Source organism: Pongo abelii, chromosome 8 (genome assembly GCF_028885655.2).
Source record: "Pongo abelii isolate AG06213 chromosome 8, NHGRI_mPonAbe1-v2.0_pri, whole genome shotgun sequence".
Classification (NCBI taxonomy): domain Eukaryota; kingdom Metazoa; phylum Chordata; class Mammalia; order Primates; family Hominidae; genus Pongo; species Pongo abelii.
In genome coordinates this window covers 85,995,809-86,020,012 of record NC_071993.2, presented here as the reverse complement: position 1 = coordinate 86,020,012, position 24,204 = coordinate 85,995,809, and the positions used below count along the sequence as shown (strand labels likewise).

At 37.5% G+C, this 24,204-nt stretch overlaps 1 protein-coding gene and 1 non-coding gene across 5 annotated transcripts in view; both read right to left on the bottom strand.

Moving 5' to 3' along the window:
- The window catches only part of IPMK (inositol polyphosphate multikinase), a 79,218-nt gene that overhangs the window by 51,806 nt on the left and 3,208 nt on the right, over window positions 1–24,204 (bottom strand). For 2 of the 4 annotated variants that reach the window (XM_063727640.1, XM_002820922.5), the window contains exon 2: window positions 550–635. In XM_063727640.1, coding sequence (XP_063583710.1) covers window positions 550–552 — 3 coding nt within the window. In that variant the 5' untranslated portion in view covers window positions 553–635. Of the gene's footprint in view, window positions 1–540; window positions 636–24,204 lie in introns of all 4 variants that reach the window. The other 2 variants (XM_009245586.4, XM_054522563.2) reach the window with 1 other exon arrangement.
- On the bottom strand, window positions 1,478–1,582 carry LOC112135344 (small nucleolar RNA U13). The gene has a single exon (XR_002916640.2). It is a non-coding gene; the product is annotated as a small nucleolar RNA U13 (small nucleolar RNA).

Below are 24,204 nucleotides of genomic sequence, written 5' to 3'. Positions count from 1 at the left end.
AGTGAGATCCCTTGCCCTCTTGCCCTTAGAAGACACAAACAAGAGACTGGAGGGTATGAGAAGAGTTGAGATCAGTTATTTACTTTTCTAGCTCCCTCCTTAACAGGTCATGTCTTCTCTAAAGTTACCTTCCCTAGGCTACAGGAACCACTCTCTCCACTTCAGGCCCAGGGATGGTATAACATAACATCTCTGGCAGGTTGCCGTGAGCTCTAACCCTACCTTTGTAAATAGTCCCTTTATGAAACCAACAGAGCATACCATTTGTTTCTTGACAAAATGTTGCCTCACACAGAAGGTAATTTTAATTTCCTTAACCTGAGAAGAACTATCTACCATAAACACAGAAGAATCTAAGAATTGAAATAGAATAGAAAATACTAGACTGCATCACATACAATAAAGATAAGCACTGCTTTCCATGAAGTTTTTGTTTCTGTTACATACACACAGTGACTATGCTGTCAAATATGTGTCTTACTGTGAGTCACCACCAGAAAACTCTGAAAAACACTTTGAAGACAACAAAACAAATCTTACCTCACTTACCATATTATAGAATTCCAGCTCTCTTGGGCCCCTTGGAGGTGGCTGTAACTGTTTCAAAACTGTGCCATCTGGATGTTGCAGTATACCTATGGAACAAAAATCAGAAAATTTTTAATGCTTTAATAATAGTAAACCTTGCTTCATTAAATAGATTTGTTCCTGAAGTGACAGGTAAACTACTTCCATTAAACTTAAGGGTTTAGTTTTACTTATTTCAGAAATTGTAACATTCAACCAACATGTTTCAGTACTTATTACAGCAAAGCACCAGAACACAAATTCCAAATATCTTCATTTTAGTGTCTCCAACCACTACCTCTTTTGGCACCCTCAGGCTTTATAATACATAGAACATATGTGTCAATTTATATAGAAATTCCTCAGTAATAGGCTTTCTATAAGATGTTAATTTATAGTTATAAGAAGCAAGTTAAAAGCAATAGCACGAATTGACCCCACTTTTAAAACCAGAAAAGAACATATGTGTTAACAGTGGCCATATATGAATTTCCTACTTGGTAATTTTCTATAAGTCTCTCTTGTCTAAAAGCAACTAAAATATTTGCTGATTCAAATGCACTGTATACAATTGTATACATAGTGCCAGGGCATCTAGCCAATGGGTAAAGTGAGGGCTGAAATCAGGCAACAAGCCTAGAGCAGGAAAGCGTACCTTTTTATAATCTGTCCATTCAAAGAGGGAGACTTTTTATAAAGTCACCATATATATACCAACGCTGGTCCTACCCCTATACCATGAAGACTCATTCCAAATTTATATGTTAAAATCTTAAATTTTGATGTATTGGGATTTTATAAAATCATGCTAGCTAAAATATGGCTCAAATAAACATATTTAGAATTTCGATAAAATATGCCACTTGAGTTTCCTTTTCTTTTTGGCAAGTGTTAGGAATTTTTTTCTTTCTGTCAGATAGGTAATGGTGCTAACAGTGTAACAAGATTGGAGTGAGGCATATCTCACACATGAGCATGAAAACTCAATCATTGTGCTTATGAACTACAAAAGGATCTAAAATTTTTAGTAATGGCAAAAATGCAGAATTCAGCCAACAGAAGCAGAAAGTCTCAAGAGATACAGAAATCAAGTTTTTTTTTTTTTTTTCAATCTTAAGACTTAGATATAGGCCAGGCATGCTGGCTCACACCTGTAATTCCAGCACTTTGGTAGTCTGTGGCTGGAAGAGTTTGAGATGAGTCTGGGTAACATAGTAGACCCTGTTTCTACAAAACATTTAAAAAAGAAAATTAGCTGGGCATGGTGGCATGTGTCTATAGTCCCAGCTACTCAGGAGAATGAGGTGGGAAGATGGCTTGAGCCCAGGAGTTTGAGGCTGCAATCAGCTATGATCAGGCCACTGCACTTCAACCTGGGCGACAGAGCGAGAGCCCCTCTCTAAAAATATTTGTTTAAAATTTTAAAAAGGCCTAGATAGAGAATAGAAGGAAGGTAAATATTAATCTTTCTGTATAAGACTGGTTGGTAAACAGTCAAAAGACTTCAAAGAGTAGTCCAATATAACTAAAAATTTCTGAAGAAGAATTCTGTTCCTGAAGGTTCAGATGGAGCACAAGAAAGGACTTTATTCCCATGGTTATAACATTTTCTGTGGGGCTTAAAATGAGTAAAGAAGCTTTGATGAATAGAATTCCAGAGGAAAATAAAAACTGAACTTTCATAAGCAAGCAGAGAACCATGACAACTTCCCTGCCTTGGGGCAAACACCTTGGTCTAGATACAGGTGATCTTCCCATTAGACAAATACATTTTATCAGGCAAGCAGTAATCAGCCAAGCCGCAGACAACAGTGTGGGATAGCAGGATGGATTAGACACTGTAATAATCCCAAGACAAAAGGAGATTGCTTCTTCCAATATGTCTCCCACATTAGTCACCCTGCAACATAACCCTTCACGTTTGAGAAAACAGAAGGTGGTAATCTCGGCATTCTCTAGGTGAGCGAATTCCAGGATCCAAATAAACCAACAGTAAACCAACAGTATCTGAGCCTGCAACCAAATCCCCACCCCCAGCTCAAAAACTGTCAAGATAAAAAAGGAGGCACCTTGGAATGCTGAGCCAATAACAGATACACTGAATCTGAGACTGCAAACTAGCACTAGCTCAACTAAACTCAGTCCCTTACCCTAAACACAGGAAAGGGCATGTACTGCATGGGGGATCAAAACAAAACAAAAAATAGTACACATCACTTCCCACTGTTCTTTAAATAAAATGCCCTAGATTCAAGAAAAAATTATGACACATACTCAAAATATCAGGAAAACATGAAGCACAATCAAGAGAAAACATAATAGGAGATGACACACAGATGACCAAGTCATTGTAATTAGCAAGCAAGCATGTTAAAACAAAAAGTATAAATATGCTAAAGAAACTATAGAAAAAGATGAACGTAAATGCTAAAGAGATTAGATATTTCAGGAGATAAATAAACTATGAGAAAAACTCTAAAACTGAAAAGGCACAGTATCTGAAATAAAAAATTTAATTAATGGGATTTAATCAACAGATAAGCAATCACAGAAGAAAAGAGCAATGAACATTCAGAAAGACCAATACAAAATATCTAAATTAAAGAAAATACAGAAAAGTATCTAAAAAGAAAAAAAATGTATAGAGCATTAGAAATCCGTAAGGTAATACCAAGAGTTTTTAACAAATGTGTAGTTGAGGTCCCATAAAGAGAAAAGAGAATGGGCCAGAGAAAAAATTCTGGGCTTTCAAGTTTCCACCTAGGATATAAAAAGCTGGAAGAAGTATTGCTCCCACCTAAAAGCAAGAAAAAGCTAAATAATCTACAAAATCACAACTTTTCATGAAACCATCAAAGTGTTGAGATAATAACCATCAAACTTGAAATCTAAAGGAAGACATACACCACAAAAAAAAAAAAAAAAAAAAAAAGACAAATGAGAGCACTGGCTCACCCATGGAGCGGAATGGGAAGGTGGGGTTACCTTACAAGGGGGATAGAATAATATAGCTAAAATTTTTAACAAATAGCTAATGGCAAAGTGTAGATTCCAGTGAGGGTATAGAACTCCCAGAAGTTGCAAACACTTGCAACATTTTCTTCCAGGCTGTCAAGAAAAAGACTGGAGAGAGGCAGAAAGCCAGAAAAAGTGACCATCAGAGGTACAGGCATTAAGGAAGTGAAGCACCACTACTAAAAAAGACCCTTTTCCCCTCTGGATCAAAAGTCTTAAGTTGTTGAGGTAAGAGCAGCAAATCATGTGGTCCCCAAGAAACAGGTGACAAGCCATTGTGGATGGCAGAAGAATAAGAAAAATATTCTCCAACCCTGGGAGGGTGAAGGAAGACAGGAAATCATATGCAGTCCTAACTTTAGAGGTCTCCTACTGCTGGGGGTGGGAAGGAAACTTATGCAAACGACTTGCTGAAGGCACAGGGCAGTCTGACTTCTACAGGAAAGAGGGGCAGGATCCCTGAACAAGTCCCATTCCCCAAAACTTAGGATCACAGAGCCTACCTAACATTGAATCTGGGCCAAGACAATAGAGGATACCTCTGCAGCCTAGCACCAGGGTAGCTATCACTAAGTAAAAAATAATAGTAATCTACATTTGCGGGAGGGGCCCGAACATAGAGAAAACCACCTCTGAGGCCTAGGTCCACAAAGAAGACCTAAAGTAGACAGTTAAACAGGAATACTGAGAAAAATCCTCTGGTAAATCAGACCCACCCTAAACAAAAGATGACACTAGCAGAATTTCAAATCTGTGGTGCACTGACAGTATTTTAGTCAGCCGGGGTTTGCATAACAAAATGCCATAGACTGAGCAGCTTAAACCACAGAAATTTATTTTTCCATATTTCTGAAGGCTAGAAGTCCCAGACCAAGGTGCTAGGAGATTTGGTTCCTAGTATGGACACCTTCTCACTGTGTTCTCACATGGCAGACAGCTAACTCTCTAGTGCCTTTTCTTATAATGATACATTCTGTTGGTTCAAGACTTAACCCTTATGACCTCATTTAACCTTAATTACCTCCATAAAAGTGCAATCTCCAAATATGGTTACATTTACAGGGGAGGGGGCTTCAACATATGAATTTTAAAGGACACAAACACTCAGTCCATAACAGAAACCAACTATAACAACAGTACTTACATTTATCTCAACTCCTCATTAGACTGGCTCAAATCATCAACATTACCAGTCAAGCAGAAGAGGTATATTCATTTCAGTAACAAATACTGTTGGCTTCAGTTTGCTACAGTCCTACACAAGATGCCCACCAGAATTTAATAAAAATTACAACAGATAAAAAAGCAAGGAAAATAATACAGTCAAGAGATACAACAAAATACAGACCAGTATCAGAAATGACAGTGATGTTAAAATAATCAGACAGGGGAACTTAACCATAATTAATATGTTAAAGCTGTAATAGAAAAAGTACACAACATGGATGAAAAGACATCACCAGGTAAGGAGATTGAGACCATCCTGGCTAACACAGTGAAACCCCGTCTCTACTAAAAATACATAAAAAAAATTAGCCAGGCATTGTGGCGGATGCCTGTAGTCCCAGCTACTCGGGAGGCTGAGGCAGGAGAATGGCGTGAACCCGGGTGGCAGGGGTTGCAGTGAGTTGAGATCGCGCCACTGCACTCCGGCCTGGGCGACAGAGCGAGACTCCGCCCCCTCCCCCCCCAAAAAAAGAAAGAAAAGACAAGTGCATCCATCAGAGAGAAACTTTAAGAGCTTAATGGAAATAGGAGAAATAAAATACGTGGTATAACAGAGATGAAGGAAGCTTTCTATAGGCTCATCACTATACTCAAATCAACCAAGGAGAGAATCAGTAAATTTGGTGTCAGGTAAATAGAAATTATACAAATTGAAACACGAAGGGAGAAAAAAATAAAAAGGAAGGAGAAATCAGAAGAAAGCATCCCAGATCTATAGAATAATATCAAACAGTCTATGATAACTATCTGATATGGTTTGGGAAGGGACTTGGTGGGAGGTGACTGGATCATGGGGGCAGATATCCCCTTTGCTGTTCTCATGATGGTGAGTTCTCATAAGATCTGGTAGTTTGAAAGTGTGTAGCACTTCCCCCTTCTCTCTCTCTCTCCCTCCTACTCTACCGTGTAAAGAAGGTGCTTGCCTTCCACCATGATTGAAAGTTTCCTGAGGCCTCCCCACCCATGCCTCCTCTACAGTCTGTGGGACTGAGTCAGTTAAACCTCTTTTCTTCATAAATTACATCTCAGGTAGTTCTTTATAGCAGTGTGAAAATGAACTAACACACTATCCTAGGAAAAAAATCAGAGAAAGGCACACCCATGTTGATTATAACATTATTTACAATAGCTGAGAAGTGGAAGCAACTTCTATGTCCATTGACAAATGAAAGGATAAAAAAAAAGTGGTATACGCATACAATAGAATGTCATTCATTATTTTGTATGTATACATGCATATGCATTGCATGTATGGATATACATTGTATATGTATACAATAGAATGTCGCTGCCTTTAAAAAAAAGGAAAATTCTGTCTTATGCTAAAGCATGGATGAAACTTAAAGACATTATGCTAAGTGAAATAAGCCAGTGTAACAAAAAGATAAATACTACATGATTACACTTATATGAGATATTTAAAGCAGTTAAATTCTTAGAAAACAGAAAATAGAATGATAGCTGCCAGGGGCCAGGCACAGGGAGAAAAGAGGAGTTGTTCAGTGGACATGAGTTTTAAAAGATGAAAAAGTAGGCTACACAATAGTGGCTCATGCCTATAATCCCAGCACTTTGGGAGGCCAAGGCAGCCCGATCATGAGGTCAGGAGTTCAAAACCATCCTGGCCATCATGGTGGAACCCCGTCTCTACTAAAAGCACAAAAATTAGCCAGGGGTGGTAGCACGTGCCTGTAATCCCAACTACTAGGGAGGCTGGGGTAGGACAATCGCTTGAACCCAGGAGGCAGAGGCTGCAGTGAGCTGAGATCACGCCACTGCACTCCAGCCTGGGTGACGGAGCAAGACTCTGTCTCAAAAAAAAAAAAAAAAAGAAGATGAAAAAGTCCCAGAGATCTGTTGCACATCAATGTGCATGTAATTAACAATACTGTACATTTAAAAATGACCAAGATGGCAAACTGTGTTTTTTAACAAAATTAAAAATGTTGTATATTCAGCAGGATTACAAATATTCAAAATAAATGCACGCTAAAATTTCTATCTGCAGAAGGCACTTTCTAAATATTTGTTTTTTGATACATAACTGTACATATTTATGTGTGTGCACATACATGTATTTTGATATGTGCTCACAATGTGTAATGATCAAATAAGGGCAAGCAGCGTATCCATCACCTCAAACACATAATTCATTTGTGTTGGGAATATATCAAATATTCTCTTCTAGCTATTTTGAAATATACATTTTTATGAACTATAATCACCCTATCGTGCTATTAAACACTAGAACTTATTCCTTCTAAGTGTATTTTTGCACCCGTTAAACAACCTCTCTTCATTTCTCCCAACAACCTTTCCCAGCTTCTGGCAACCACGATCCTACTCTCTCCCACCATGAGATCAATGTTTTTAGCTCCCTCATCTGAATGAGATCATGTGTTATTTGTCTTTCCATGCCTGGTTTATTTCACTTCATATAATGAGCTCCAGTTCCATCCACGTTGCTGCCAATGACAGGATTTCATTCTTTTCTATGGCTGAATAATATTCCATTATGAACCACATTTTCTTTATCTATTCATCTGTTATGGACACGTAGGTTGATTCTATATCTTGGCTACTGTGAATAGAGCTACAATAAACATGCGAGTACAGATATCTCTTCAACATACTGATTTCTTTTGGATATATATTCAGAAGCGGGAATGCTGGATCACATGGTAGATTTATTTTTAGTTTTTTGAGGAACTTCCATACTATTTCCCAAAGTGGCTATACTAATTTACATACCTAACAACTGTGTAGTAGTGTTCTCTTTCTCCACATCCTTGCCAGCATCTGCTATTTTTTTACTGTTTTAAAAAAATGTATGTGTTGTTGTTGTTTTTGAGATAGGGTCTCTCTCTGTAACACAGGCTGGAGTGCAGCAGCACAATCATAGCTCGCTGCAGCCTCCAACCTCGGGGCTCAAGCAATCCTCCCACCCTAGCCTCCCACGGCTGGCACTATAAGCATAAGCCACCATGCTCAGTTTGATGTTTTAATAATAGCCATTTTAACTAGCATGAGATAATATCTCATTGTTTTTTAGATTTGTTTTTCTCTTATGATTAGTGATGTTGAGCACTTTTTCATACCCCAACTGGTCATTTGTATGTCCACTTTTGAGAGATGTCTATTCAGATTCTTTGCCCAGTTTTAATTGGATTATTTTTGCTGTTGAGTTGGTTGAGTTCTTTATACATTCTGCTTATTAATCTGTTCTCACATGGATAGTCTGCAAATATTTTCTCATTCTATAGGCTGTCACTCTGTTGATTGTTTCCTTTGTAGTGCATAAGCTTTTTGGCTTGATGTAACCCCATTTGTATGTTTGCTTTTGTTGCCTGTCCTTCTGAGGTTGCCCAGAAAATCTTTGCCCAGACCATTGTCCCAAAGCATTTCTTCAGTATTTTATTCTAGTAGTTTCATGTTTTACATCCAATCCAGTCAAATACATATTGGTTTTTTATATATGGTAAGGGATAGAGATCTAGTTTCATTTTTCTGCTTATGGATATCCAGTTTTCCCACTCCATTTATTGAAGACACCATCCCTTCCCCAATGTATGTGGCTTGGCACCTTTGCCAAAAATCAGTTGGCTGGAAACGTGTGAATTTATTTCCAGGTTCGCTATTATGTTCCATTAGACTACGTGTCTGTTTTTATGTCAGTGCCATGGTGTTTTGGATATTAGAGCTATGTGGTAAATTTTGAAGCCAGGTAGTATGATGCCTCCAGCTTTATTCTTTTTGTTCAGGATTTCTTTGGGTATTTGAGGTCTTTTGTGGTTCCATACAAATTTAGGACTTTTTTCTATTTCTCTGATGAATGTCTTTGGTGATTTGATAGGGATTACATTGACTCTGTAGACTGCTTTGGGTAGTACGAACATTTTAATATTAATTCTTCCAATCCATGAACATATCTTTTCATACTGTGTGTCTTCTTTAATTCTTTCAGCAGTTTTATAGGTTTTATTGTAAAGATATTTCTTTACAATAAAATTTGTAAAGAATTTGGTTAAATTTTTTCCTAGGGTTTTTGTTGTTGTTGTTGTTAACTATCATAAATGAGATTGCTTTTTTAGTTTCTTTTTCAGATTGTTCACTGCCGATGTATAGAAATGCAGATTTTTGTATGTTGACTTTGTATCTTGCAGCCTTGCTGAATTCTTTCTTCAGCTCTAACAGTATTTTGGTGGAGTCTTTGGATTTTTCTAAATATAAAATCATGTTGTCTGCAAACAAGTATAATTTGACTTCTTCCTTTCTTATTTCCTTCTCTAGACTAATTGCTCTGACTAGCACTTCCACTCCTATGTCAAATAGGAGTGGTGAAAACGAGCATCCTTGTCTTCTTCCAAGATCTCGGAAGAAGGGCTTCACTTTTTCCCAACTCAGTATTATATTAGCTGTGAGTTTTCACAAATGGCCTTTATTGTTCTGAAGTACGTTCCTTCTATACACAGTTTGGTGAGAATTTTTATCAGGAAGTGAGTTGAATTTTATCAAATCTTTTTCAGCATCTATTGAAATAAGTATACAGTTTCTGCTCTTTATTCTGTGAATGTGATGTATCATGTTTCTTGATTTGCCATAGTATGTCAAGCCATCCTTAGAGACTTTTCATCTATTTCACTTCTACTAATTTTGGTTTTGGTTTGTTCTTGCTCTTCTAACTCCTTGAGACGCATCATTAGGTTATTTGAAGTCTTTCTACATTCTGACGTCAGTGTTTATTGCTATAAACTTCCCTCAAAGAACTGCTTTTCTTGCATCCCATGTGTTGGTATGCTGTTTCCATTTCATTTGTCTGAAGGAATTTTATAATTTATTTTAATTTCTTAATTGACTCCATTCATTGTTCAGGAGCATGTTGTTTGATTTCCATAAATTTGTACCATTTCCATCGTTCCTTCTATATAGTTTCTGGATTTATTCTGTGTGGTCAGAAAGGATAGTTGATATTATTTTTAAAAATTTGTTAAGACTTGCTTTGGGACCTAACATATGATTTATCCTGGAGAATGCCCCATGTGCTGTTGAAAAAAATGTGTATTCAGCAACTGTTTACTGCAATATTCTGTAAACGTCTGTTGGGTCCATTTGGCTTACAGTCCAATTTCACTCTGAAGACTGTGGATTTTTCTATCTGGATCATGTCTCTATTGCCAAAAGTGAGGTGTTGAAGTCTCCTACTATTATTCTATTACAGTCAATTTCTCCCTTTAGGTCCATTAATATGTTTTATATACTTGGGTGCTCCGGTGTTGAGTACATACACATTTACAATTGTTATATCCTCTTGCTGTACTACTGACTCCTTCACCATTATATAACAAATGGCCTCCTTTGTCCTCTGTAACACTGTTGACAAAGTTTATTTTATCTGATACAACCATAGCTACTTCAGCTCTCTTTTGGTTTGCATTTGCATGGAATATCTTTCCATCCCTTTACTTTCAATCTGTGCATGTCTTTAAAGGTAAAGTGAGTTTCTTGCAGACAGCATATAGTTGGGTCTTGTTTTATTATCTAGTCAGCAACTCTATGTCTTTTAATTGGGGAATTTAATACACTTACACTCAAGGTATGATAGGTAAGGGTTTACTACTGCCATTTTGTTGGTTGTTTTGTGGTTGTTTTGTAGATCTTTTCTTCCTTTTTTCCACTTACTGTCTTCCTTTGTAGTTAAGGATTTTTTTCTAGTTGTATGTTTTGATTCTATGCCATTTATTTTTAGTGTTTCTCTTACAGTTTTTGGTTTGTGGTTACCACGAGGCTTATAAAAAACATCTTGTAGTTACAACAGGTTATTTTAAACTGATAAGAACTCAATGTGGACTGTCAAGTATCAAAAACAAACTCTATACTTTAACACCATATCACCCCCTGTACTTTGACTTTCATGTTTCAAATTATACCTTTTTATATTGCCTCTTAACCAATTGTTGGAGTTATTAAGAGTTTTATCTTTTAGTCTTCATCTTTAAGATATAAGTGGTTTTACTTACCATAATTACAGTATTAGAGTATTCTGAATTTGACTTTTTTTTTTTTTTTTTAAGGTTTACTTTTAGGCTCAGGGGTCCATGTGCATGTTTGCTCTGTAGGTAAATTGTATGTCATGAAAGTTTGGTGTACAGATTATTTCATCACATAGATAATAAGCATAATACCAAATAGTTAAGTTGTTTTACTTTTATCCAAGAGCTTTTTTTTTTTTTTTTTTTTTTTGAGATGGCGTCACCTTCTGTCACCCAGGCTGCAGTGTAATGGTGCGATCTCGGCTCACTGCAACCTCCGCCTTCCAGGTTCAAGTGATTCTCCTGCCTGGGCTGCCTGAATAGCTGGGATTACAGGCACCCACCACCCCCGTGGGTAATTTTTGTATTTTTAGTAGAGATGGGGTTTCACCATGTTGGCCAGGCTGGTCGCACACTCCTGACCTCAGGTGATCCACCCACCTCGGCCTCCCAAAGTGCTAGGATTACAGGCATGATCCACTGTGCCCGGCCTTATCCATGAGTTTTTTAACTTCAGATGTTTTCTTGTTATATCTTAGCATCCATTTCCTTCAGACTGAAGAACTCTCTCTAGCAGTCTGATATGGTTTGGCTGTGTCCCCACCCAAATCTTACCTTGAATTGTAGTAACCCTCACATGTTAAGGGCAAAGTCAGGTGGAGATAATTAAATCATGGGAGTGGTTTCCCCCATACTGTTCTTTTGGTAGTGATTAAGTCTCTGATAGTTTTATAAATGGAAGTTCCAATGCACAAGCTGTCTTGCCTGCCGCTACGTAAGATATAACTTTGCTCCTCATTCACCTTTTGCCATGTTTGTAAGGCCTCCCGAGCCATGTGGAACTGTGAGTCAATTAAATCTCCTTCCTTTATAAATTATCCAGTGTCTGGTATGTCTTTATTAGCAGCGTGAGAACAGACTAATACACAATTCTTGTAAAACAGGTCTGGCATTGATGAACTTCCTCAACTTTTGTTTGTCTGGAAATGTCTTTATCCTTCCTTTGTGTTTGAAAAATAGCTTTACTGGGCCAGGCCCAGTAGCTTAAGCCTGTAATCCTAGCACTTTGGGAGGACGAGGCAGGCCGACTGCCTGAGCTCAGGAGTTTCAGGAGTTCAAGACCAGCCTGGGCAACACAGTGAAACCCTGTCTCTACTAAAATACAAAAAATTAGCTGGGCATGGTGGCATGCGCCTGTAGTCCCAGCTACTTGGGAGGCTGAGGCAGGAGAATGCTTGAACCCAGGATGTGGAGGCTGCAGTGAGCCATCACACCACTGCACTCCAGCCTGAGTGACAGAGTAAGACTCCATCTCCAAAAAAAAGGAAAAGAAAAGAAAAATAGCTTTACTGGGTACAATATTCTTGGAGGACAATTTCCCTTCCTCTCTCCCTCCCTCCCTTCCTTCGAATATAGCATTCCAGTCTCTCCTGGCCTTCATGGTTTCTGCTGAGGAATACACTGAAAGCCATACTGGGGCTCCATTGACTGAGATATGTTTCCTTTCTCTTGATGTTTTGGGTATTTTTTCTTTGTCTTTGATTTTTGCTAATTTGATTATAATGTGCCTTGAGGAATTCCCTCTCTAGGTTGAATTTGAGTGGTAATCTCTGAGCTTCCTTTACCTAGATTTTGTCATCTTCCCTCAGATTTTGGAAATTTTCAGCCATTATTTCCTTAAATATACCTTCTAGGCCTTTTTCCCTCTCATCTCCTTTAAAAATTCCAATTATCAGAGGTTGCGTCCCTTATTGATGTCTCATAATTCTTGTAGGCCCTCTTCATTCTTTATTCTTTTCTTTTTGCTCCTCTGTTTAGGTAACTTCATAGCTTCTACCCTCAAGCTCAATAATTCTTTCCTCTGTTTGATCAAGTTTGCTGTCGAAACTTTCTAATGAGTTTTTCCATTCAGTTATAGTACTCTTCATTTATAGGATCTCTCTCTTTTTTAAAAAATCACCTCTATTTTTTGTCAAACTTCTCATTTCGTATCTGGAGTGTTTTCCAAATTTCATTTAGATTTCTACCCATATTTTCTTGTCATTCCCTGAACTTCTTCAAAAAAAAAATTCTAAATTCTCTTTCAAAAATCTTGCAGATCTTCAACTCTTCTAGTTCATTACTGGAGTTGAATTGCTTTCTTTTAGTAGTACCATACTTTGTTGGATTTTCACAATCCTTGCATCTTTATGTTGATGCCTGCACATTTGAAGAGACAGTTACCTCTTCTAGTTTTTGCAGGTGTTCTTTATTGGTGTCAGACCTTTGCTTTTTAGTATCAGAACTTAAACATGGCCTGTTGTTTCTTCCTGTTCAGTGGATGACTTATAGTAAGTACTGGAACTAAAATCCTGCACTAGAACTAATTCATTGCCCTGTCATTGTTTCCTGTTTTGAGGGAAGACTTATAGTGAACATTGAAGCATAAATGCTGTTGCAGGATGAAATCGCTGCCCTGCCATTGTTTCCCACTCTAGGGAAGACTTACAGTGAGCACCAAAGCTTAAACACTGCCACAGAACTACATTGCTGCCCTACCACTGTTTCCCAAACTGGGGAAAACTTAAGTGGGCACTGGAACTTAATCATGGCTGTTAGTTGTTTCTATCCAGGGAAGGTTCCATGCAAGCACCTGGGCTTTGTGGAAAGCCTGGGATTCAGGCTATCTCACAGACTGTCCCCCTACAACTCTATGGCATCAGCCAGTCTCTTCAACATGGTTTCCCAGCTGATTGGAGTACTGAGTAGCCACAAAGATCCACACACCTGTCACTGCAATCACTGACCCACTTTTGTTCCCAATACACTCCAGTTGGTTCAGCCCTTCTGGCATTTCCAATGGTTCCTGTGACATGGAGCTGGAGTGGGCTTTCCATGAAGATTCCCAGACCAGTGAGAAGATCAAACATCCACCTCCAATTCTCTCCTCTCACCTCAGAAACCACGGGTCTAGGGAAATTTTCTGTGAGTGGTGTTATGCCAGTTTGGGGGAGGGGGTGACACAGTCTGAAATGATTTCTCTTATCAGTCAAGGTTTCTCTCAGGTCTGTGGATACAGGGGATTTCTCTGATTCTCCCCTGGGCTCTGGTGTATTCAGGCTGGTGCTCTTGTCTTTGAATGGTTTCTAATTGTATTTTTATGAAGGCAGTGATGCTAAGGGATCTTCTATTCTGCCATCTTGATGATATCACCATCCAGGTAATTTATATTTCTTTTTTTTTCTTTTTTGTAAATTTCTCCTGGAATTTTCTATGATAAACATATATTGGCCAGGTGTGGTGGCTCACACCTATAATCCCAACACTTTGGAAAGCTAAGACAGTGTTCCGGGAAGTCAGAGACCCCAAACGGAGGGACTGGCTGAAGCCACAGCAGAAGAACATAAATTGTGAAGATTTCATGGACATTTATTAGTTCCCCAAATTAATACTTTTATAATTTCTTATGCCTGTCTTTACTGCAATCTCTGAACAGAAATTGTGAAGATTTCATGGACATTTATCACTTTCCCAATCAATACTCTTATAATTTCCTATGCCTGTCTGTACTTTAATTTCTTAATCCTGTCATCTTCATAAGGTGAGGATTTATGGCGCCTCAGGACCCTGTGATGATTGCGTTATCTGCACAAATTGTTTGTAAAGCATGTATGTTTGAACATTATGAAATCTGGCCACCTTGAAAAGAACAGGATAACAGCAATTTTCAGGGAACAAGGGAGATAACAATAAGGTCTGACTGCCTGAGGGGCCAGGCAAAACAGAGTCATATTTCTCTTCTTACAGAAAGCAAATAGGAGAAATAGCACTGAATTCTTTTCTCAGCAAGGAATACCCCTGGGAAAGGAATGCATTCCCAGGGAGAGGTCTCTAAAATGGCCCTCTGGGAGTGTCTGTCTTATGCGGTTGAAGATAAGGGATGAAATATGCGCTGGTCTCCTGCAGCACCCTCAGGCTTGCTAGGATTAGGAAATTCCAGCCTGGCAAATTCTAGTCAGACTGGTTGTCTGCTCTTGAACCCTGTTTCCTGTTAAGATGTTTATCAAGACAATGCATGCCCAGTGGGACATGGAACCTCATCAGTAATTCTAATTTCACCCTGGCCTTGTGATCTTGCTCTGCCCTTCTGCCCTTGTAATCTTTTATTGCCCCTTGAAGCATGTGATCTTTGTGATTTATTCCCTGTTCGTACCCCCCTCCCCTTTTGAAATCCCTAATAAAAACTTGCTGGTTTTGCAGTTCAGGGGGCATCACGGAACCTGCCGACATGTGATGTCACCCCCGGAGGCCCAACTGTAAAATTTCTCTTTGTACTCTTTATTTGTCAGAAAAGCCGACACTTACGGAAAATAGAAAAGAACCTACGTTGAAATATTGGGGGCTGGTTCCCCGGACAGACAAGAGGAAAACTCGAGCCAAGGAGTTCAAGACCAGCCTCGGCAACATAGTGAGATCCCATCTCTACAAAAAATAAATGAAAATTAGCCACGCATGTTGGCATATGCCTATGGTCTCAGCTACTTAAGGGGCTGAGATAGGAGGATCACTTGAGCCTAGGAGGTTGAGGCTGCTGGTAAGCCATGATCACACCACCACACTCTGGTCTGAGTGTAAAAGACCCTGCTTCTAAAAACAAACAGAATAAAACAAACGAAAACAACATATTTTGCTTTTATTATTAGAAAAGAAAACCTGTGATATAAGAAAGTATATACATTATATACATACTAAGAGAGTTATAGATTCTGTTTAATCTCAATTAAACACAGGGTATTTCAACAGCCAGGCCCGGTGGCTCACACCTGTAATCCCAGCACTTTGGGACTCCAAGGTGGGTTGATCGCCTGAGGTCAGGAGTTCGAGATAAGCCTGGCCAACATGGTGAAACCCTGTCTCTACTAAAAACACAAAGATTAGCTGGGCATGGTGGCACGAGCCTGTAGTCCCAGCCACTCGGGAGGCTGAGGTATGAGAATCTCTTGAACTTGGGAGGCAGAGGTTGCAGTGAGCTGAGATTACGCCAATGCACTCCAGCCTCGGCAACAGAGTGAGACTCTGTCTCAAAAACAATAAATAAATAAAATAAAATAATAAGATAAAGAACATTTTTTAAATGTGAGAAAGGGACTGAGAAAATATTTGACAAGGCAATGGCTGAAATGTTCTAAAAGTATTAAGAAACATAAAAACGTACAGCCAAGATGCTCAAAGAATCCGAAACAGACTGAAAAATATCAAACCCCTAGACACTTTTTAAAGACACAGATGAGTTAAAAGTGAAAGAATGGAAAAGATATATCATGCAATTATTGCTCATAAGAACGTTTGATATAGTAATATTATATATCAGACTACATAGTATTAGAGACAGCAGACTACAAGAAACAGAACATTAAACATAAAGAGAGACATTTCATAACAATAAAAAGGTCAGTTCGTTAAGATGATACAAAAATCCTAAATACATGTGTACTAAATTATTTGGTAGTTCAAAATACATGAAGCAAAAACTGACAGAACTGAAAGGACAAACAAATCCACAAAGGACAAATCCACAATTACTTTCTCAATAATTGATAAAACAAATAGAATAGGCCGGGCGTGGTGGCTGACACCTGTAATCCCAGGACTTTGGGAGGCCGAGGCGGGCAGATCACAAGGTCAGGAGTTCAAGACCAGCCTGGCCAACATGGTGAAACCCCCATCTCTACTAAAAATACAAAAATTAGCCGGGCATGGTGGTGCGTGCCTGTAATCCCAGCTACTTGGGAGGCTGAGGCAGGAGAATTGCTTGAACCCAGGAGGTGGAGGTTGCAGTGAGCCAAGACTACGCCACTGCGCTCCAGGCTGGCGACACAGCGAGACTCCATCTCCAAAAAAATAAATAAATAAATAAATAATAGAATATTAGTAATGATATATAAAACTTGAACAGCAACAAACAAGTTGACCAAACTGACACCTGCAGAATGAATGTTATATCCAACAGAATATACATTCTTTTAATATATAAATGGAGCATTTACCAACATTGACTATGTCTGGACCATAAAACAAGTCTAAAATCTAACAAGATTGGAATCACACAGAATATTCACATAGGGAATATTCTCTGACAACAATGGAAGTAACAATAATATATTTGGGAAAATACCAAATAGTTGGAAAGTAAACAACACCCTTCTAATTATTAATGGATCAAAATTCACAATGGAAATTAGAAAGTATTTTTAATATAAATTATAATAAAAACTCAACCTATATCAAAATTTGTGAAATGCAGCTAATATATTGCTTAGTACTTAAAGGGAAATGGGCAGCTTTAAATGCTTGTATGAGAAGAAAAAGGAAGTCTCCAATTTAAGATGTCAGAAAAAAGAACATATTAATTCCAAATAAATAGAAAGACAGGAATGAAAAATCAAAGAAATAAGAAATAGATAATGAAGAAAAATCAATGCAATTTTAAAAAGTGGTTCTTTTAGATCGTTCCCTGAAAATAAGTTGGTTTAAATATTTCAAAATGAATAAATATACTGATGTTTTGAGGAGACAGAGTTCTCACTGAGGAAGAAGGGAGGTGTAAATACAGAATGGAGGGAGGCAAAAAAGAACTTTGTGGTGTTGAATTTAAATTATAGGTATGGGGATTAACTCAAATGTTTAATAATATGAAATACATTTCTTAGTCCAGTCTGTGAATGGACAAACAGCAATCACACGCAAGGAACCATGAGCACACCTAGTGGCCAGACCACAGTTTCTAAATACCATTTACCCCTAAAGGAACAAGGGTTTCTTGAAGAAAAATGGATCATTTCAGGGCTGAGACAGGGAAAACACAAAAGGAATGTGGAATATCTTTTTATGCCAGAAAGTTAAAAAATGCTTTAAAAGAAAAAACAGGAAATATCAAAAAGACACACAAGCCAGCTTGAAGTTCCCACTGCTCAAATCTGAAACAACCATAACATCAAGCAGCAACAATAATGGATAATATCTATCCACTGAAATTTGAAAAAAATCCACCTTAATCATGAATGAATGAGGAGGGAAATCTATTCCTTAACATAGAATGCCAACTAATAGATATAATAGAAATGAGGGCTGGGCACAATGGCTCACACCTATAATGCCAGCACTTTGAGAGTCTGAGGCGGGTGGATCGCATGAGCTCAGGAGTTCAAGACCAGCCTGGTCAGCAAGGTAAAATCCCGTCTCTACATGGGAAAAAAAAAAAAAAAAAAATTAGCCAGGCATGGTGGTGCATGCCTATAGTCCCAGCTACTCAGGAGGCTTCGGTGGGAGGATCACTTGAGCCTGGGAGGTGGAGGTTGCAGTAAGCCATGACTGCACCACTGCACTCGAGCCTGGGTAACAGAGCAAGAACCTGTCTCAAAAAACAAAAACAAAAACAAATGTAACAGGAATGATAGAATATTACTATTTTGCAATTACCATAGTACTATGTGAGTCTGTCAAATATTATCAATCAAGGTAAAGTTTCATGAGGAACATAATATCTAACAGTCTCAAAATATTCCTCTCAAATTACTTAACAGCAAAAATGATAACTTTCCTGTGGAAAAACCTGGCAGAAATCACTTAACCAGGTGACCAAAGTTACATCACCAATAATGCAACTGACATCCTATGTCTTATGATATGCTTTGAGGACATGACATAGTCATATAATATTCTTACCAAAAAAAATGCATAATCTGAATATAATCATGACAAAACAATCAGACAAACTGAATTTAAAGGACATTCTAAAATGTCATATACCTATACTCTTCAAAAATTTCATCGTTATGAAAGATACAGAAAGAAGAAAGAAGTGCTCCCAATAACAGGAAACTAAAGAATCATAACAACAAAATGCAATGTGTGATCCTGGATGAAGGGAAGTGCTGTAAATGATATTATTGGAATAATAGCAAAAGCCAAATACTAAATACTCTGAATTTTGTAATTTTACTATGGTTAGGTGAGAAAATTGTCTTATTTTTAGGCAATATACACAATTATTCAGAGAAAAGGGGTCATGATGTCAAAAATTTATTCTTAAATGTTTATGCACAATCATCATATACAGAGAGTAATAAAGCATATGTGAAAATTAATATTAACAATTGATAAATCCAGATGAATGGCATACATTAGTTCACTGTACTATTCTGGCATATTTTTAATAAATTTAAATTTTTTTCAAAAAAAACTTAAGGCAGTACAATTTACAGTAAAATCAAATACTTAAGGAAAAAGCCTAGTAAACAATGTGTAAGACCTGTACACTGAAAACTATGACTCACTGAGAGAAATTAAAGGACTAAATAGAGATATACTATGTTCAAGTATTGGAAGACTCAATATTGTAAAGAAATTGATTCTCACCAAAGCTATCTACAGAATCAAAGCAATGCCAAATAAAATCTCATCCTGTTTCTGGGGAAAAGTAATGAGTTGATTTAAAATCTGTATGTAAATGCAAAGGACCAGAAAAAGCCAAGACAATCTTGAAATAGTAAGTGGGATGCATGAAGACTTATTATAAAATAACTTGAATCAAGATCGTGAAGTAGGATAAACAAGCCAATGAAAATAAAAGGACAAAAGCAAATCCAGGAAATTGACTGAATATGCACAGCTGAGCTATAAAAAAAAAAAATGAGGAGGAGCTGTATGAACTGATATATATGAATTTCTAGGATATAGTCGTAACTCTTAAAAACCATGTGAAAAACAGTATATACAGCATATTAGCTTTTGTATCAGAAAGAAAGGGAAATAAAACTTCCATAGATCTATTTAATTCTGTAAAAAGAAACTCAAAAAGGGTAAATCAGAAAACAATGAAATTGATTACCTACAAGAGATGCTGAGGAGTGGGTGGGGTGGAGTGATAAGGGAGTGACATTTTTTATTATACTTTTCTGTAAAGTTTTGTTTTTTGGAAGCATGTTAATGTTATAAGCTTTCGAATATATAATTAAACAAACAAAATTTGAGGAGGCAGGGATATGAATTTAAACAGAAGCAAATGAACCAACTGTATTTCAAATGAATACTACTACTGCGAAAAAGGAGAAAAATAAATAACAACCAAAAACAAAAAACCTAATCCAACTAACTTTTGTTTGTTTTTTTTTTTTTAGACAGTCTTGCTCTGTCACCCAGGCTGGAGTGCAGTGGCACAGTCTCGGCTCACTGCAACCTTCGCTCCCAGGTTCAAGTGATTCTCCTGCCTCAGCCTCCTGTGTAGCTGGGACTATAGGCGCCACCAACACATCCGGCTAATTTTTGCATCTTTTGTAGAGACGGGGTTTTGCCATGTTGGCCAGGCTGGTCTCAACCTCCTGGCCTCAAGTGATCCGCCTGCCTTGGCCTCCCAAAGTGCTGGGATTACAGGCATGAGCCACCGTGCCCAGCCCCAAGTAATTTTTGAACACAGTTTATACCCTCAGTATAAAAAAAATCTCATCCTGAATTCATGAGTTGATGTCATTTGTAGCGATATGGATGAAGCTGGAAACCATCATTCTGAACAAACTACCGCAAGGACAGAAAACCAAACACCGCGTGTTCTCACTCATAGGTGGGAACTGAACAATGAGAACACTTGGACACAGGGCGGGGAACATCACACACCAGGGCCTGTCGTGGGGTGGGGGGGATGGGGGAGGGATAGCATTAGGAGAAATACCTAATGTAAATGACGAGTTAATGAGTGCAGCAAACCAACACTGCACATGTATACATATGTAACAAACCTGCATGTTGTGCACATGTACCCCAGAACTTAAAGTATAATAAAAAAAAAAAAAATCTCATCCTGAATTCTTTATTCTCAGCTTGTTTGCTGAAGTAGTATGGGTGTAGAAATTCTGAAAATTATAAGATTAAGCAAAAGAATAAACATATTAATATCACTGGGAGCCAGGGTTCTTACTACAGAAGAAGGGAAATACAAATTTAGAATCAAGGGAAAGGAAGAACTCGGGTTTAAATGAAATTTGAAATATGAAATTATAATTTCTAAAATATTTATACATACTTTAAAAATCATGTCCATTGAAAAGTCCTGGAAGAAATGATACTCCAACAGTTATGACAATACCTAGTAACACAGATCTTGGTTTCTAAATACCATTTTCCACTAAAAAGAAACCAGGGATCCTTGGAGAAATGGTTGACTCTAGGGCTGGGGAAGAAAGTTATGAAATAATTCTAAAAAATCTGTTATGATAGGAAGGGCTCTCAATGGTCAAATCTGGGACAATTTGAGGAACAAAATAAATAAGTTCCTTTTTTAAAAACATTGAGATGTGATTAAAGTCCAATAAATAAGTTCCATAATGGGTAATGATACATGTTATCAAATAGGAATCCATGATGCAAACTGATTATAAATAAGGACATAAATACTTAGGGGTAAAGGAAGAGCTATTTCTTGGAATGCTAGCTGTTAAAGCAGAGGGAGTGAAAGAATGGGGGAAAAAAATCACAATTTTGTAACTATCAGAATAAACACAGCTTCAGGCAAGAATCAACAGATGCCAAATCTAGGGGTGAAGTTGATGAGAATCCAGATAGCTGCATGACTGTAAAGTGTCTCCTCACATATAGCTTATTAATTGTAGAACAGAAAACATTAACTATATACTGAAGCCAGGCATGGTGACTCATTCCTGTAATCCTAGCACTTTGGGAGGCTGAAGCAGAAGGATCACTTGAAGCCAGGAGCTCAAGACCAGCCTGGGCAACAAAGCCAGATCCCATCTCTACAAAAAATTTTAAAATTAGCCGGGCCCAGCAGTGGCTCACACCTGTAATCCCAGCACTTTGGCAGGCAGAGGTGGGTGGATCACCTGAGGCCAGGAGCTCGAGACCAGCCTGCCCAACATGGCAAAACCCCATCTCTACTAAAAATACAAAAATTAGCCAGGCATGGTGGCGCACTCCTGTAATCCCAGCTACCTTAGGAGGCTGAGGCACAAGAATCACTTGAACCTGGGAGGCGGAGGTTTCAGTAAGTCAAGACCGCACCACTGTTCTCCAGCCTGGGCAACAGAGCGAGACTGCGTTAAAAAAAAAAAAAAAAATTAGCCTGGCCTAGTGGTGTGCACCTATACTCCCGGCTACTCAGGAGGCTGAGGCAGGAGGACTGCTTGAGCCCTGAAGTTTGAGGCTGCAGTGAACTATATCACGCCACTGCACTCCAGCCTAGGTGACAGAGCAAGAGCCTGTCTCAAAAAACAAACAAACTATATACTGAAGAAGCCAGACTACACTTGAATCAGACAACCAGAAATAATCCACTACTAAAGGGCAGCTATTGTTGGCCTCCACTTACACAATGTTCCAGCTGGAAATGTATCACCTGAATCCCATCATAAGGAACTATCAGAAACTCAAATTAAAGAACATTTCATAAAATAACTGGCCTGTACTCTTCAAAAAGACAATGTCATAAAGGACAGGGAATGGCTGAGGATATGTTACAAATGAAAGGACACTAAAAGACATAACAACTAATTGCAATAAATGATTCTGGACCAGTTCCTGTACTGAGAAAAACAAATGTGATAAAAGACATTACAGTATTGGAACAGTTGACAAAGTGAGACTATGGACTATAGATTAAAGTATTATATCCCTGTTAAATTTCCCATAGTTGATCAATGCGCTGTGGCTACAGAAGAGAATATCCTTGTTCTTAAGGAAGACACACTTTAGTATTAACATGTAAAGTGGCATAATGTATGCAATCTACTTGCAAATAGTTAAGAAAAAATTATTTGCATTGAGAGATAATAAAACAAATTTTGCAAAATGTTAATTTCTATTGTTCTTGCAACTTTTCTGTAGGCTGGAAATTATTTTAGGTTAATTAGTTTCAGAGGACATCTAATAAAAAGAGACTACTAAGCCAAGATAATTGTAGGTCTTTCTCTCCCACAACAATTATCAGTTTAAATCCTTGTTTTCCCTATAGACTACCCCATTTCTACATCCTACATCGGATCAAGAAATAAATATCAGATTTCCATTATTTGTTTAAAACTTTAAGGACTTTTTAAAGAAATTAATGATACATATTAAAAGAATTTTATGCAGAAAAATATTTTATGCTAACTTTGGTGAGTTTTGGGAATTTATATTGATCTTTTTTTTGCAAAAACTTCCTACAGAGATAGGTACACAACGTGCAAGGTAGGCTATTATATACAAGAATGTTTAATAAGTACATTACTTATCACAGCAAACAAATGGTGAAAAGTCTAAAAATCTACGATTAGAGAAACAGTTAAATAAATTGTGATACATCCACATTGTAGAACACAATTTTTAGAAAGAATAAAGTATATCATAAGTGCAAAAATATAGGTATAATACATGATATAATACAGAATGAGTGAGAAAAGTTGCTGATAGATTTATTTGTATAAAAAAACAGAACTGTGCTAATGTGTTTATGTATGTGCCCAGAAACAAAGGCCTGAAAGGACAGACAGGAAGTAGTTACCAGTGATTGCCCCTGGGAGAATGAGTAGGAGGAAGGGCACTACTTAAACTGAATTTTTTTCCTAAAAGATCCGTGTACTATACAATTTTTACAATTTAAAAAACAAAATATTTTGTATTCTTAGCACTAAGATTTAAATGTATTTTGATGAAATATGGTTTCAGTGAAGAACATAAAATATAACTGATGTCTGAACTACTAATATATGCTTGTTACTTAGCATATATAACATGATCTATTTTTCTGCTCAAGCATCTTTGTTCTATCAAGTTCCATGAGTTTAATTTTTAAACTAACAAAGCCAACAACTCCTTTTTGGAAATAGCTAAAATAATCCTAAACGGAACATTTCTGGTTACTTAATGATAGTAACACAAATTTAAAAACAAAACAAATACCAACATAATGTCCTTAACAAAGCTTATCCTGAGAATTATTTCAACTGACAGACCAAAGCATGATCTAAATGATGTACTTTAAACTGTACATGACTTATGACAGTGGAGAAACATAATAAAACTGTTGAACTTTGAATTAGTGACCATCTTATCCATTTTACAAATAGGGAATATATCATCAGTCAAGTATCATTTTACTTAACAACACATGCAGGATGGTATAACTATCTGAGAATTAAATTCAACAAATATTTATTAGGTTGCTAGCACAGTATGTTCAAGCCATTCTACTATGGTGACACAAAGACTATCCCTACTCAAAAGACTTGTGAAATTGCAAAAAAAGTTTATTTTACATTGAATGCAATAATAAAATTAAGGACTACTACCTCTAGAATCTAAACTTTTCCTTTAATTAGGCAATTTGGGTGACAAATTA